The sequence below is a fragment of the Pyrus communis genome, chromosome 3 (genome assembly GCF_041283825.1).
Source record: "Pyrus communis isolate YQ-2024b chromosome 3, ASM4128382v1, whole genome shotgun sequence".
NCBI classification, from domain to species: Eukaryota; Viridiplantae; Streptophyta; class Magnoliopsida; order Rosales; family Rosaceae; genus Pyrus; species Pyrus communis.
In genome coordinates this window covers 25,504,029-25,520,990 of record NC_142567.1, presented here as the reverse complement: position 1 = coordinate 25,520,990, position 16,962 = coordinate 25,504,029, and the positions used below count along the sequence as shown (strand labels likewise).

General features: G+C 36.2%; 2 protein-coding genes and 1 pseudogene across 5 annotated transcripts; all 3 read right to left on the bottom strand.

Moving 5' to 3' along the window:
- Positions 1 to 55: 55 nt before the first annotated feature.
- On the bottom strand, positions 56 to 3,493 carry LOC137716476 (uncharacterized). Its single transcript, XM_068455935.2, has 5 exons — positions 3,281 to 3,493; positions 3,135 to 3,174; positions 1,690 to 2,349; positions 867 to 1,595; positions 56 to 448 (listed from the first exon to the last, which is right to left on the bottom strand). The coding sequence occupies exons 3-5, from the start codon at positions 2,314 to 2,316 to the stop codon at positions 356 to 358; spliced, it is 1,449 nt and encodes a 482-aa protein (XP_068312036.2). The 5' UTR covers positions 2,317 to 2,349; positions 3,135 to 3,174; positions 3,281 to 3,493; the 3' UTR covers positions 56 to 355.
- A 4,243-nt stretch (positions 3,494 to 7,736) lies between these two features.
- Positions 7,737 to 10,499, bottom strand: LOC148698212 (uncharacterized; annotated as a pseudogene). Its single transcript, XR_015960968.1, has 4 exons — positions 10,297 to 10,499; positions 9,205 to 9,849; positions 8,378 to 9,106; positions 7,737 to 7,962 (listed from the first exon to the last, which is right to left on the bottom strand). The product of XR_015960968.1 is annotated as an uncharacterized LOC148698212 (transcript).
- A 3,010-nt stretch (positions 10,500 to 13,509) lies between these two features.
- Positions 13,510 to 16,674, bottom strand: LOC137716294 (uncharacterized). Of its 3 annotated transcripts, none has more exons than XM_068455731.2 (5): positions 16,502 to 16,674; positions 16,361 to 16,405; positions 15,101 to 15,751; positions 14,289 to 15,017; positions 13,510 to 13,895 (listed from the first exon to the last, which is right to left on the bottom strand). In XM_068455731.2, the coding sequence occupies exons 1-5, from the start codon at positions 16,601 to 16,603 to the stop codon at positions 13,803 to 13,805; spliced, it is 1,620 nt and encodes a 539-aa protein (XP_068311832.2). In that variant the 5' UTR covers positions 16,604 to 16,674; the 3' UTR covers positions 13,510 to 13,802. The 3 variants fall into 3 exon arrangements, with proteins under 3 accessions (XP_068311832.2, XP_088547600.1, XP_088547599.1); XM_088691474.1 differs by having other exon boundaries at positions 15,101 to 15,867; positions 16,502 to 16,595; XM_088691473.1 differs by lacking the exon at positions 16,502 to 16,674 and having other exon boundaries at positions 15,101 to 15,867; positions 16,361 to 16,494.
- Positions 16,675 to 16,962: the final 288 nt, after the last annotated feature.

Sequence of the window (16,962 nt, the reverse complement as noted above, 5' to 3'; positions counted from 1 at the left end):
TACACAAGCGTCAACGTCCCGATACACTAACTATCTCTCTAATAAAAGTAGGATCTACAATACGTACAATATTAGTACAGAGCTGAACATTATCACAAGGTTCGCCTAGATACAACTGATCTTTATCATAATAGTTCGGCAGCCTTTTACCATACAAATTCGACAGAAACAAACCGAAACTGGCTAAAGCCAACCAGGTCCAAACACCCTTCGCAACCAGATCTCAAAATTTTCATTTTATCTCAAACCCAAATGTTACCATGTAAATAAAATTTAATCTCATAAATAGGAATACTGTGGAGTTCTTATGCAGTAACAACAAAAGCAAGCTCTTCTTTGTGTGACCAATCCTTCCTTATTGTTCTTGCTTTGGCTCCCCAAGCCCTCTAATGAAGGTATTGGTAAGAGCAGAATCACCTACAAACGAGGCCACCAAAAGAAGCAACGCCTGCAAAAAGTAACGAACTTTGAAGTTAAAAGAAATTTAAACAGATGACTAATGTTACATGTCCACAAAATGGGATGCCTTCAATTTTGAAGGTGGACATACGGATTGACTCAAGTAAGTATTCGATTACTTGTTTGGGATTATGGTATCATTTTCCAACAATTGACTACCCTTGTTGGTTAGAGCAATCAATAACATAACATTGTGGACTGATGCAAATCAACAACCGTAACAAGGGAAGTCTACTGACAGATTAGAGATGTTGGATAAGATGACGAATCAGTCAAGGTGATCTGTGTTGCCGATGATTCATAAAGAAATCTCAGAGGGACATGAAATCTGGTAACAAAGATTCCACATAAACTAATAAAGCATAACATTAGTGGATGAACATCAAACATTATAAATGACAACTCACCTCCCTCTTGCCCACATGCACGATATGGTCCTCGATGTCGGTGAAAGGTACCTTCAATTCTTGAAGAACAGACATTTCAAGGATTAGAGATAACGGTCTTACAACTAGATTGTCAGTCACTGTGAAGGTAGCAGGTCCTTTCAGAAATCCCTGAGCACTTTCATCTCTATCTTCATAAGATTTGGGATCCACAACATTAAGTTTAACTGACTCCGCTGAAGTATTATCAGGAATACAGGACTTATCAGTAGTTAACTTAGACTTAACATAATAAAAGGACGTCTCCTCGATTCCTAACAGAGTTTTCTCGTATCGAAAACCAGGTGCAAGCTTTGGATTAACCAACAATTCCTTGTGGAAATTTGACTTCAAGTATTGCTCATCAAAATCTTCGACACTCTTGTACAACTGACCGAGACAGCCCTTCCATGAAACATTCTGCATCTTTTCTAATATGAACCCAAGTGGGAGAGTCAAGAAACTGCAGAGTAGATTAACAAAATCCTCTTGTGCTTCTGCATAACAAACAATCTTTTTAGACTTGCTAACTACAAGCTTAAGAGAAATGTTTTTCTCTTCCTCATCGATTGTGTCGCCATGCATCTGAGAATGAATCGATATTCCTTGACTGGAATGTACATCTCCCAAACTTGGTATTTGTTCGTTTTTCAGAAGAATTTCAGTCAACGGTGTCTTTGATACAAACGAATGCATAAGCAAATTCAAAGCCTGGAAAAAAAACATCAAGCTAGTTAGAAACCACTTGTATTGTTGTTGATAAAAAAAAAAAATATTGAAGGCACACCCCACAAGAAAGAAATACCTCCTGAACTCCCATATTGAACGTCAACTCCTCCGTAAATTTAGAATCTGTGACCCCTAGCTTCGAAAACAAACAAATGCTTAATGCACTTACTGGGGATATGACCTGTAAATCATCGGTAATTATCAGCCGGGGTTGCCCTTTCACAAAGACGCCTCCAACTTGAGTATTATCCACTGGAAAATCTGTCCCCCGACTAAAAAGAGATCCACAGGAAGGACAACGGATATCTCTATAATAACTTAAGAAGCAATCATCAGAGCACAAAAGGTACCGTGTCGGCACATCCTTGTCAATTTTCAACTTGAGGTTCTTGCACTGACAATCAGCAGCATTGCAGGGAAGTAACAACATAAGTCCACTTGCCACTGACCGGAACTTATGCACATTAAATTGCTGAATACTCTGATACAAATTTCTCATACAACCTATTTCCACCGGTACCGAAGATTTACAGGCAAGCCTGACAATTCTTCCCATGGGCATTGTCAAGAAACTGAAGATAACATCAATAAAATCACCGTCGGACTCTACGAAGATAACTTTGTTATTTCCCATGTCCACCAAGGCCTTCAAGGTAATAACATTTTCGAGATCCTCATTCAACGCAGCCTTTTTTTCAGCCATGATTGAAAGAAAGCATAAAGTCGGCTAGCTATCCTGTTGTTGAACAAATTCAGTAAGCAATTGTCACAAATATTTGTTGTAGGATAATGACAACCGAAATAAAGCCTGTGTAGTCCGTGCCGATGTTAATTTATTTCCCTCCTCAAACACGAAAGAAGCTTCAAAATACAAATCAACTACTGGGAAAGAGATAAAATCTTGCGGAAAAAATAGCTTAAGCTATAGGAAACAGATTATCGAAAACCGGCAGACCGTATTTTTATCTGAAAATCTTCTAGCAGATAACAAATATGATACTAAAAGATTGAAAAAAAAAACCATCTTATTGAATTCTCTGGAAAAAAAAAATGTTAAAAAAAAAAAAAATTCACAAATCCTTCTCAGAAGATTTCCAATAATCTTTTTTAGAATTGTGACCGTTTGATAACCATGTTATTTTTGGTTTTTGGTTTCAGTTAGTGATAGAAGGGATATATTTCGGGAGAGTTGAAACAAAAAGCATTTCATTTTCATTTTGAAGATTTTATTTTCATCTTTTCTTTCTTATTTCTTCCCCTCTCGCGTCACTTTCCCTATATATTTTCCTCATGTCTCAAGCAATCAAGACCTAAAAACCAAACCAAAAGGCCCGCAATATGACGTTATTTTCTTTTTCATTTTATGTAATATGAAATTTGAAGTATCAACCTTCCTGATAAAGGGAACAATTTTGCGTAGAAAAGCTTGGATTGATCACAAGAAACGGTATAAGTACTAGTAATATAGGATCCAACATGTTAAAAAGTAAATAAGACAACAAATAAGAGGTTCTTAATTACCTTAGTTCAAAAACTCCTTCAACCTTCCAACATGCAAAATCTGAATATGTAACCCACAAACATTAATGAGAATCCTAACTCAACATCTCAAGTACACTTAACCGTACCAGGAAAAAAAAAAAAAACATGAAACTTGAAGAACAAACCTTTCTGGGTTGAATTGGGCTGAAGTAATGGATGAAATATACGAATGCACACAAGGAAGATCATCGAGTTTGGAGAGAAAATATAGTGATAAAAAGTAAAGTGTGAGGAAGTAAAGTGATTGCTTTGTTTCACAACTTTATCTTTTCATAACAGGAATGCTGCAGTAGATTTGAAATTATTGGTTAATTAAAAAAACAATGCTAAATAGACTCTCTTAAATTGGAATTCTTTATCCTATAAAATAAAAAATGGAATTTTCCATACTCTCTATTAGTTTACAGCTTAACGTCAATTATCATGCCAAGTTTATAAAAATTTGCAAATAAAATATGAGATGACACAGAATTTATAAATAGTCCTACTTTTGAAAAAATTTCATAAACTTTGCATAAGGAGATGTTACCTAAAAGTAATAAAAATTTATATTTAAAATTTCAAAGCATTGGAATCCAACTCACTAGTTTCTTCCTAGTTAAGGATTGAGATTGTTACTTTTAAGTGGGATGTTTTAGGTTAGATTTTTGTTAACGACAAGTTTGATTGTTTAATATGTGGCATAGCGCTCATATTAAAAAAAAGTAGTGCTCTTCACACACTCATTTTGTCACATCCCGGCTCGGGGTCCACCACATCCTGGGCTAGCTCGACTACGCTCTCACGGTTTTGTTTCTAGGAACTCACACAAGAACTTCTCAGTGGGTCATCCATCATGGGAGTGCTCTCGCGCGCTACTCGCTTAACTTCGGAGTTCCCATGGAACCTGAAGCCAGTGAGCTCCTAATAGGCCTCGTGCTAGGTAGGGATGAGAATATACATATAAGGATCACTCCTCTGGGCGATGTGGGATCTTACACATTTTTCTTCGCACACATTTTTGCTAGTTTTTATGTATTGATCTTATTTAATTTATTTGATCTGACGGCCAAAAATTAAGAGGACTGTGTGAGAAGTAAAAATGGGTATGTGAATTGCACCACACAGAAAAAATATATTGACATTGCATGACAAGTGCCCTTTTTGAAAAGCTAAAGCTAAAATTAGACTTGGCAATTGTGGCGTATTTGTCGTGTTCGTGTCGTTTTCGTGATATACATGATATCTTAATGGATCATATTGTGTCAAATCTGTTAAAATGAATGATAATATAATACGACCCAAACTCGATCGGTTAAAATTAATGAGTAATATCACCCGATCCATTCCCATTAAGAAAATATGTTTGACTTTCATTAATAATCGAATGAAAAACGTCATACTAAATTATGTGTTAATATTAAAAAAAAAAAAAAAAAAAAAGAGATATGTCAATGACACTTTTAAAGTGAGACTCTTCGTAGATTTTTTGCCATCTCACGACGTCAATTTATGTGTTAATATTATAAAATATAAGATAACAGACTCTTCGTAAACTCCTACTTTTGAAATATTCTCCCTAGCTTTTGACAAGGAGATGTTACCTGAGAGTGGAAGTAAGAAAATTTTATATTTAAAATTTCAAAGCGTTGGAATCGCACTCACAAATTTCTTCCTAGTTAAGGATTGAGATTGATACTTTTAGGGGCGTGTTTTAAGTTAGATTTTTGTTAACCACAAGTTTGTTTGTTTATTATGTGGCATGTTACTCGTATTAAAAAAAAGTAGGGCTATTTAAACGCTTCTTTTTATGTCTCATACACTATTATTAATTTTTATCTGTTGATTTTTTCAATTCATTCGGTTCAACTGCTAAATATTAGGAAGAGTATGTAAAAGATAAAAGTAGTAAGTGTGGATAATACCCAAAAAAAAATATACTTGACATTGAATGATGGCCCGTAACATGCACCTCTGGACTGATGGTTTTTTCTTTCTTTAAAATGGTGGCCCATAACAGGTACAAAAAGGTTTGATCTTTAATTTCATGGTTTTTCCCTTTCTGAATTGTATATTATTGTGTTGTTGATCTGTTTGAACTGATTCAGTCTGAGTACTCGCTTGACAATTTAGTCTAAGAAACTTACACATTATTACAGCGTTGACACAGAACGAATGTTGGCTAAATGAAAATGGAGTCTATTTATAAAACAATATGTTTCTTTGGCAGATGAAAAGTTTAAAGGTGATTTCAATAAGTTCTATTGATTTATTGTAGATCATTTGAATCATATTGGAAGACGAAGCATCAGGTGAACCAAATAAATACATTTACCATCGTAAACGTGGAATTTTGAAAAGGAAGTCGTTTAGGTGGAAATTGCAAACCCCAACGATGACGACTTGAAGACTTTTCAAAGCTCTGACAGCATCTCCAACAGGAGAAATTCTTTAGCACACTGAGAACACATCTTGGTATACAAGCGTTAACGTCCCGATACACTAATTAACTCTCTAATAAATGTAGGATCTATAATACAATATGGGTGCGTTTGTTTCATCGGACTATCTTGGACTGAACTAGTTTCAGAGACTAAGCTGGACTGACTTGAACTAGACTAAGTAAGATTAATTTAGTGAAACGTTTGATGCAGTGTCGGCCTAAGAAGTAGGATAATAAAAATAATAAAAATAATTCTTCTTTTTTCTTTTTCTATTTCTTTGTCCTGTTCTAGAACACTCCTAAAACCTCTCTTCCCTCTCCTTTTTTTTCCGTCCAAACTACATACATTCCAATCACAGCTTTTCCTTCATTTCAATTGATAAAGCTCTTCGTCCAAATTCCACTACTTGCAACCACATCTTTCTCCTCCATTTGAATCGATAAAGCTCCCAAAACACAAACAATAAAAAATTCAATTTCAATTTCAATTGAAATTGAAATCGCAGCTGCGTTCCTTGTATACCCAACAACGACACTCTGATTTCGATCCTGACTTAAGTCTGGGTCATGAACCAAGACCGACTAGTAAAAAATCTCACCTCCTCGAGGTTGGGTCATGCAGATCGGCGTCAACCCGGGCGAGCTTGAAGGTAAATCGACTGCAGCCAGAGTAGGATCTTCCTCTAAGGTTTTCACCACAGTCGGAGCTCTCTGCAACTGCAATTTGGTTTTTGTTTTGTAGCTGCTGTGGCTGACGATCGAGTTGGCCATCTCTGCAAATTGAGGAGTCAAAGATGACGAGGACGTGATATGAGTTGTCAGTCAGAGATGAAGGACGCGAGAGAGAAGACGAGGATGCAAAAGATGTGGTCTTAGCAGTCCCATGGTTTGCGGGAGGACTAGCTAAGACCGTTTAGAGAGGTCGGTAGTCGGAGTGAGTGAGAGCTAAGCCCATTAAAACTAGTCCCTTCCAATAACAAACATGGGACTTCACTAGCTTTTAATCCAATCCAGTCCAGTGAGACTTAAACAAACGCATCCTATGGCCTCGTTTGGCAGCTCGGACTGTACTTCACCTAAAAGCACTTAAATCGTAAGAAAGTTGGAGAACAAACATATTAATAGCACAACCCAGCTAGCTAAATCCAGCAGAAATCAAAAAACGCATGCAACCACACAAGTCCAACTATTGAAATATCAAAACATTACTGGCAACCCATTTCTCTAAAAGCATCAGAAACTCGATGCCCAATTCACAAAACCCACCAAAATTTGATCCCGGTGGGTGCAAAATCTTAAACATACACAGTAAAAATAAGAACCCATATGAATAAAAATTGGAACTTTATACTCAAAATCGAAGAGGCATACCAGGCAAGCGTTGCGGTTTTTGGCTAGCCGGAAAAAAGCAGCAGCGTAACGATAAAGACGAGGAGAAAGTTGGGGGAGAGTGACGAGGAGAGAGAGAGAGTGAGCTTCTAGAGAGGAAGAGAGATCGTCTGGAGACCGCCGTCTGGAGAGGAAGGAGAGAGTGAGAGAAGCCCGGGAAGAAGAAGAAGAAGAAGAAGAAGAAGAAAAATGAAAAGACAAACTGTGATGCAAACGAAGAAGAAGAATTTGAGAAGACGAACCTGGGATTCAGACGAGAGAGGAGTGTGTCTGGAAAGGACAAGAGCGTCTGGAGAGGAAGGAGGGAGCGAGAGAAGCCCGACTAAATTATACCGTGCTTTTGGACGGTATAAGGAAGAGGGTAAACACCGTATAAAAAGGGTGGGCCCGGATTATTTAATCCGGCGTCTATTTAATCCAAACAGACACCAAACACTGTCCTCCGTATTATTAGTACTATCCAGTGTCTTATATGGTGTGCCAAACAGGGCCTATAAGTACAGAGCTGAACAATATCACAAGGTTTGCCTAGATACAACCAATCTTTATACTCTCAACCATAATGGATTATCGGCACGCCATCCGGGGGTTCTTGGGGTAAGACCCAAACCCGCCTTTGTAGTTAAAAACAGCATAGAATGAAGGGGACGGGGGCGGGAAGTCTCGTCGTAATAGTTCGGCAGCCTTTTACCAAACTAAACCATACAAATTCGACAGAAACTAACCGAAACTGGCTAAAGCCAACCAGGTCCAAACACTTCGCAACCAGATCTCAAAATTTTCACTTTATCGCAAACCCAAATGTTACCATATAAATAAAAATTAATCTCACAAATAGGAATACTGTGGAGTTTTTTTGCAGTAACAACAAAAGCAAGCTCTTCTTTGTGTGACCAATCCTTCCTTATTGTTCTTGCTTTGGCTCCCTAAGCTCTCAATGAAGGTATTGGTAAGAGCAGAATCACCAACAAACGAGGCCACCAAAAGAAGCAACGCCTGCAAAAAGTAACAAACTTTGAAGTTAAAAGAAATTTAAACAGATGACTAATGTGACATGTCCACAACATGGGATGCCTTCAACTTTGAGGGTGGACATACGGATTGACTCAAGTATTCGATTACTTGTTTGGGATTATGGTATCATTTTCCAACAATTGACTACCCTTGTTGGTTAGAGCAATCAATAACATAACATTGTGGACTGATGCAAATCAACAACCCTAACAAGGGAAGTCCACTGACAGATTAGAGATGTTGGATAAGATGACGAATCAGTCAAGGTGATATGTGTTGCCGATGATTCATAAGGAAATCTCAGAGGGGCATGAAATCTGGTAAACAAAGATTCAACGTAAACTAATAAAGCATAACATTAGTGGATGAACATCAAACATTATAAATGACAACTCACCTCCCTCTTGCCCACATGTACAATATGGTTCTCGATGTCGGTGAAAGGTACCTTCAATTCTTGAAGAACAGACATTTCAAGGATTAGAGATAACGGTCTTACAACTAGATTGTCAGTCACTGTGAAGGTAGCAGGTCCTTTCAGAAATCCCTGAGCACTTTTATCTCTATCTTCATGAGATTTGGGATTAAAAACATTAAGTTTAACTGACTCCGCTGAAGCATAATCAGGAACACAGGACTTATCAGTAGTTAACTTAGACTTGACATAATAAAACGAAGCCTCCTTGATTCCTAAAAGAGGGTTCTCATATCGAAAACCAGGTGCAAGCTTTGGATTGACCAACAATTCCTTGTGGAAATTTGACTTCAAGTACTGCTGATCAAGATCTTCGACACTCTTGTACAACTGATCGAGACAGCCTTTCCATGAAACATTCCGCATCTTTTCTAATATGAACCCAAGTGGGAGAGTCAAGAAACTGCAGAGTAGATTAACAAAATCCTCTTGTGCCTCTGCATAACAAACAATCTTCTTAGACTTGCTAACTACAAGCTTAAGAGAAATGTTTTTCTCTTCCTCATTGATTTTGTCCCCATGCATTTGAGAATCAATCGATATTCCTTGACTGGAATGTACATCTCCCAAACTTGGTATTGGTTCATTTTTCAGAAGAATTTCAGTCAACGGTGTCTTTGATACAAACGAATGCATAAGCAAATTCAAAGCCTGGAAAAAAAGACATCAATCTAGTTAGAAACCGCTTCTGTTGTTGCTGATGAAAAAAAAAAAATTTGAAGGCACACCCTACAGGAAAGAAGAAATACCTCCTGAACTCCCATATTGAAAGTCAACTCCTCCGTAGTTTTAGAATCTGTGACCCCTAGCTTCGAAAACAAACAAATGTTTGCTGCACCTACTGGGGAAATGACCTGTAAATCATCGGTAATTATCAGCCTGGGTCGCCCTTTCACAAAGACGCCTCCAAGTTGAGTATTATCCACTGGAATCTCAAAACAAAAGGAATAACCACAGGAAGGACAGATGCCACTTTTATAATAGCTTAAAAAGCATCTAACACACCGAAAGTACCGTGTTGGCCTATCATTGTCAATTTTCAACTTGAGGTTCTTGCATTCAAGATCTGCAGAATTGCAGGGAAGTAACAACATATCTCTACAAGCATTTGATCGGAAGTTATGCACATCAAATTTCTCAATACTTTGAATCAAATTTGTCATACAACCTATTTTCACTGGTACTGAATCTTCAGCAAGCCTGACAATTCTTCCCATGGGCATTGTCAAGAAACTGAAGAGAACATCAATAAAATCGTCGGACTCTACGAAGATAACTTTGTTGCTTCCCCCGTCCACCAAGGCCTTCAAAGTAATAACATTTTTGAGATCCTCATTCAACACAGGCTTTTTTTCAGCCATGATTGAAAGAAAGTATGAAGTCGGATTGCTATCCTGTTGTTGAACAAATTCAGTAAGCAATTGTCATTTGTCACAAATATTTGTTGTAGGATAATGACAACCGAAATAAAGCCTGTCTAGTCCGTGCTGGTGGAGAGTTGAAATGAAAATCGTTTCATTTTCACTTCGAAGATTTTGTTTTCATTTTTTCTTCCTTATTTCTAACCCTCTCGCGTCACTTTCCCTATATATTTTCCTCGTATCTCAAGCACACAAATGAAAATCAAGACCTAAAAACCAAACCAAAGGGCCCGCAACATGACGTTATTTTCTTTTTCATTTTATGTAATATAAACTTTGAAATGTCAACCTTCCTGATAAAGGGAACCATTTTGCGTAGAAAAGCTTGGATTGATCACAAGAAATGGTATAAGTACTACTAATATAGGATCCAACATGTTCAAAAGTAAATAAGACAACAAATAAGAGGTTCTTAATTACCTTGGTTCAAAAACTCCTTCAACCTTCCAACATGCAAAATCTGAATATGTTACCCACAAACATTAATGAGAATCCTAACTCAACATCTCAAGTACACTTAACCGTACCAGGAAATTTAAAAAAAAAACATGAAACTTGAAGAACAAGCCTTTCTGGGTTGAATTGGCTAGCCGAAGTAATGGATGAAATATACGAAAGCACACAAGGAAGATAATCGAGTTTGGAGAGACAATATAGTGCTAAAAAGTCAAGCGAGAGGAAATGCTTCGTTTTTTTTTTTTGGAAACGTAAAGTGATTGCTTTGTTTCACAATATTATCTTTCATAACAGGAATGCTACAGTAGATTTGACATTATTGGTTAATTAAAAACCAAGTGCTAAATAGACTCTCTCAAATTAAAATTCTGCACCCTATAGAAAAAAGAAAAGAAAAAAAGGACTCTTTATAAACTCTATCAGTTCACAGCTTAACGTCAATTATCATGCCAAGTTTATAAAAATTTGCAAATAAAATATAAGATGACACAAAATTTGTAAATAGTCATACTTTTGAAAAAATCTCATTAACTTTCCATAAGGAGATGTTACCTAAAAGTAATAAAATTTTATATTTAAAATTTCAAAGCGTTGGAATCCAACTCCCTAGTTTCTTCATAGTTAAGGATTGAGATTGATACTTTTAAGTGGGATGTTTTAGATTAGATTTTTGTTAATGACGAGTGTGTGATTGTTTAATATGTGGCATAGCACTCGTATTAAAAAATAGTAGTGCTCTTCACACACTCATTTTTACTTTGCACACATTTTTGTTAGTTTTTATCTATTGATCTTATTTAATTTATTTTATCCGACGACCTGAAATTAAGAGAAGTGTGTGAGAAGTAAAAATGGATATGTGGATTGCACCACATAGAAAAAATATATTGACATTGCTTAACAAGTGCCCTTTTTGAAAAGCTAAGGCTAAAATTAGACTTGGCAATCGTGTTGTATTTGTCATATTCGTGTCGTTTTTGTGACATACATGATATCTTAATGGATCGTGTTGTGTCAATGAATTGATAATATGATACGACCCAAACTCGGCCCGTTAAAGTTAACGAGTAATGTCACCCGATCCATTCCCATTAAGAAAATATATTTGATTTCCATTAATAATCAAATGAAAAGCATCATACTAAATTAGTAACTACACAACACATTAACATATTGTTTAATTAAAAAAAAAAGGAGAAATATCAAGGAGACTTTTGAAGTGAGATTGACGTCAATTTATGTGTTAATATTATAAAATACAAGACAGCAGACTCTTCATAGACTCCCGCTTTTGAGATATTCTCCCTAGCTTTTGACAAGGAGATGTTACTTAAGAATGGAAGTAAGAAACTTTTATATTTAAAATTTCAAAGCGTTGGAATCCCACTCACAATTTTCTTCCTAGTTAAGGATTGAGATTGATACTTTTAGGGGGATGTTTTAAGTTAGATTTTTGTTAACGCGAGTTTGATTGTTTATTATGTGGCATAGCACTCGTATTAAAAAAAAAGTAGGGCTATTTAAACACTTCTTTTTATGTCTAGTACACTATTGTTAACTTTTATCTGTTGATTTCTTCAATTTATTCAATTGAATTGCTAAAAATTAAGAAGAGTATGTAAAAAATAAAAATAAATGTTGATACTTGATAATACCCAAAAAAAATATATACAGACATTGAATGACTAGTGCCCTTTTCAAAAAGCTATAGCTAAAATGGTGGCGCATAACCTAGACTCATGGGTATTTTTTCTTTAAAATGGTGGCCCATAACAGATACAAAAAGGTTAGATCTTTAAATTCATGTTTTTGCCCTTTCTAAAATGTATATTCTTGTACTGTTGATCTGTTTGGACTGATTCAGACTGAGTATTTTGCGTGATATGATTTAATTTAGTCTGAGAAACTACACATATTATTATAGCGTTGACACAGAACGTCGCGATAATAGTGTACTCGTATTATTAAAGTTGTTCTTGCCATTACCCCAACAGAAAATAACCCAAACAACAGAAACAGGGGAAATTAAAAGAAAAACCCAAAACCAAGGAACAAAGTCCAAAGTTTAAATTTAACAACAAATGCATCCTCGATCCCTAACGATGGTAAGGGATGATGCTTAATTATAGCAGAGTCGCCATGAAAGAAGCTACCTAAAAGTGGAAGTTTCAACTTTCATATAAGTTTTTCAAGCAACCAATTCCCAATGGAAAAGAATTACGATTGGAAAGCCTGATAATTGTCCCCACTGGAATTGTCAAGAAACTGAAGAGAACATCAACAAAATCTATCAGCTTGTATGTAAATAACTTTGTTCATCACATTGTTCACCAAGGCCTTCAAGCTTATAGTGTTCGAAGATGTATTAGCCATGGATTGTAGCAGAGAACAATTTTGGCTTTGACTTTGTCTTTTGTTCGAACCGCAAGACGTATATTTGTTGCAAAATGAACGGTTCCGATTAGGGCCCATGGGGTAAGTTGTTTACCTGGTTAAACAAGGAAAGAGCTTCAAAATACAAATTATCAACTACAAGAAAAGAAATAAATAAAACTTTGGGACTCTAGCAATGAACAACTCAAACAATAAAAAATGTACTACAAAGACACTAACCAATGTACTTTCAAGTTCATCTTAAAGTTGTCATTTTAACCAAGCTACTACTCAAGGTGTCATTTTAAAGTTATCTCAAGCTGTCCTTCTAAAGTCATTTTAACCAAGCTACTACTCATGGTGTCATTTTTTATTCCAGTTGGCAAAGGAGTGGGCCTTGCTCCTGCCACGTTATCATTTAACAACTAAATTGACAAAAAAGTTAACGGAAGTCTGACATTGCAACGAATTCATAAGTTGAGATATGACATTACAATGCTTAAAATACGAGGTATAAGGTTATGGTTCGATCCATAATTAAGGTAATTTTATGTAATTTAGCCTAAAAATATATATTGACATTCCATGACTGGTGCCCTTTTTGAAAAGCTGAAGCTAAAATGGACTAAAATGGTGACCCGTAACAGGCCCAAAAAGGTTTGATCTTTAATTTCATGTTTTTTTTTTCTTATTTGCCCTTGTTCTGTTGATGTGTTTGTACAGATTCAATCTGAGTATTCTGCTTGATATGTTAATACATTCATCTAATATAGGAATTGTCAAGGATGATGCAAGGAGACCATATTTTGGAGATCACATTTAAATTATTTCTCTAATAAAAGTAGGATCCACGAGTACAGAGCTAAACAATATCACGAAGTTCGCCTAGATACAACCGATCTTCATCACAATACTTATTCGACAGAAACTAACCGGAACTGGCCTAAAACCAACCAGGTCCAAAAGCCCTTCGCAACTAGATCTCAAACCCAAATGTTACCATGTAAATAAAAATTAGTCTCAGACAAACTGGAATACTGTGGATTCCTATGCAGTAACAACAAAAGCAAGCTCTTCTTTGTGTAACCAATCCCTCCTTATTGTTCTTGCTTTGGCTCCCTAAGCTCTGAAATGAAGGTATTGGTAAGAGCAGAATCACCGATACATGAGGCCGCCAAAAGAAGCAATGCCTGCGAGTAACAAACTCTAACGTTAAAAGAATTTAAACAGATGACTAATCTTACATGTCCACAAAATGGGATGTCTTCAACCTCCAAGGCTTCACTAAATCCCAAGGGACATGAAATCTGGTAACAGAGATTCCACATAAACTAATAAAGCATAACATAAGTGGCTGAACATCAACTGCCTGTACTAGCTAGTTTACCTGTCTCGAGTCAAATCTACGATTTTTCAATAGGGATCATTTCACCAATCTGATATTCTGTTGACATTTTCTAAATTGAATGTATGCTCTCGATTTTATGATAAACCAATGGCCTAAATTGTTAAAAGAACTTGCAAATCTGAAACCAACGGATTCTTTCAGTAAGGTTAACCAAACATTATAAATGACAACTCACCTCCCTCTTGCCCACATGCACGGTATGATCCTCGATGTCAGTGAAAGGTACCTTCAATTCTTGAAGAACAGAGATTTTAAGGATTGGAGATATCGGTCTTACAACTAGATTGTCAGTCACTGTGAAGATAGCAGGTCCTCTCAGAAATCCTTGAGCACTTTTATCTTTATCTTCATGAGATTTGGGATCCACAACATCAACTTCAACTAACTCCGCTGAACTATTATCAGGAATACAGGATTTATCAGTAGTTAACTTCTTGTCGACATAATAAAACGAGGTCTCCTCGATTCCTAACAGAGGGTTCTCGCATCGAAAACCAGGTGCAAGTTTTGGATTGACCAACAATTCCTTGTGGTAATTTGACTTCAAGTATTGCTCATCAAGATCTTGGACACTCTTGTACAATTGATCAAGACAGCCTTTCCATGAAACATTCCGCATCTTTTTTAATATAAACCCAAGTGGGAGAGTCAAGAAACTGCAGAGTAGATTAACAAAATCCTCTTGTGCTTCTGCATAACAAACAATCTTTTTAGACTTGCTAACTACAAGCTTAAGAGAAATGTTTTTCTCTTCCTCATTGATTGTGTCGCCATGCATTTGAGGATCAATCGACGTTCCTTGACTGGAATGCACATCTCCCAAATTCGGTATTGGTTTGTTCTTCAGAAGAGTTTCAGTCAAAGGTGTCTTTGATACAAACGAATGCATAAGCAAATTCAAAACCTGGAAAATATAAATCAAGTTAAACACCACTTCTATTGTTGTTGATGAAAAAAAAAATAATTGAAGGCACGAGAAAGAATTACCTCCGGAACTCCCATATTGAAAGTCAACTCCTCCGTAGTTTTAGAATCCGTGACCCCTAACTTCGAAAACAAACAAATGCTTGCTGCACTTACTGGGGATATGACCTGTAAATCATCGGTAATTATCAGCCTGGATCGCCCTTTCACAAAGACTCCTCCAGCTTGAGTATTATCCATCGGAAAATGTATCTCCCTTGTCAAGGGACAAGTACAGGAAGGACAGAGGATATCTCCATAATAGCTTAAGAAACATTTGTCATAGCACAAAAAGTACCGTGTCGGCCTACCATTGTCAATTTTCAACTTGAGGTTCTTGCATTGACAATCAGCAGCATTGCAGGGAAGTAACAACATATCTCTACATGCATTTGACCGGAAGTCATGCACATCAAATTCCTCAATACTCTGATACAAATTTCTCATACAACCTATTTCCATCGGTACTGAAGATGTACAGGCAAGCCTGACAATCCTTCCCATTGGCATTGTCAAGAAACTGAAGAGAACATCAATAAAATCACTGTTGGACTCAACGAAGATAATTTTGTTGCTTCCCGTGTCTATCAAGGCCTTCAAGCTTACATTTTTGCGATTCTTCGCACGCTTTTTTTCAGCCATGATTGAAAGAAAGTATAAGGTTGGCTTGCTATCCTGTTGTTGAACAAATTCAGTAAGCAATTGTCACAAATATTTGTTGTAGTGTTGTAGGATAATGATAACCGAAATAAAGCCTGTGTAGTCCGTGCTGATGTGAAGTTGTTTCCCTCCTTAAACATGAGAGAAGCTTCAAAATACAAATCAACTACTAGGAAAGAGAAAATCTTGCAGCAAAAAGAAACTTAAAAAAAAAAGCAATCATAAAATTTTCTATAATATTTGCAGTAATCTTTTTTGGAGTTGTGCCCGTTTGATAACCATTCCAGTTTTAGTCACTGATAGTGGAGATATTCACCGAAAAAACGTCGGAACGAAAATCATTTCATTTTCACCTTCAAGATTTCTTTTTCATTTTTTCTTCCTATCACTCAGTCATATACTTTCCTCGTCTCTCATGCACAAAAACGAAAATCAAAACCCAACACCAAACCAATTGGCCCGCAATATCACGTTGTTATTTTCTTTTTTTCATTCTATGTAATATGAAATTTGAAGTGTCAACTTTCCTAATAAAGTGAACCATTTTGTGCTTGATTACCAAGAAACATATGATCCAACAAGTTAAAAAGTAAATAAAACAATAAATAAGAGGGTTTTAATTACCTTAATTAGATGCAAAAACTCCTTCAACCTTCCAACATACAAAATCTGAATATTTACCAAGAAACAAAATCAGAATCCTAAAGTCCTCATCATCTCAAGTACACTTGACCATAAAAAAAACATGAAGTTTGAAGATCAAACCTTTCTGGGTAGAACTTGCGAGCCAAAGTAAATGGATGAAATCAATAAAAACACATCATCGAGTTTGGTGGAGAGAAAGTAAAGCGAGTGTGGCCCCACCATTTTCGAAGAAGGTAATGCCCTTGATGAAAAGCTAGGAAAGAGATCTTCTCCAGCGTGATCTGGTCCTTTCAAATTTCATTTACCGATAAAAAATTATTACATATTTTAAGAGATCAAAATAGATGGATTATTAGATGAAATTTCAAAGGCTTAGATCATTTAATCCAATGGTCTTGGTGGAAAAGATGAGGATCTTTGTCCAAAAAGCTAAAGCTAAAATGTTGACCTATAAGAGCAACTCCACCCCTAAAAAAATGAGTTGGTCCAAAGTCCATTTAATCCACTTAAATGAATAATAATTGACTCCATTCAATAGCCGTTATTTTGAATTTCAATTTTTTTTTATAGTTGGAAATCCA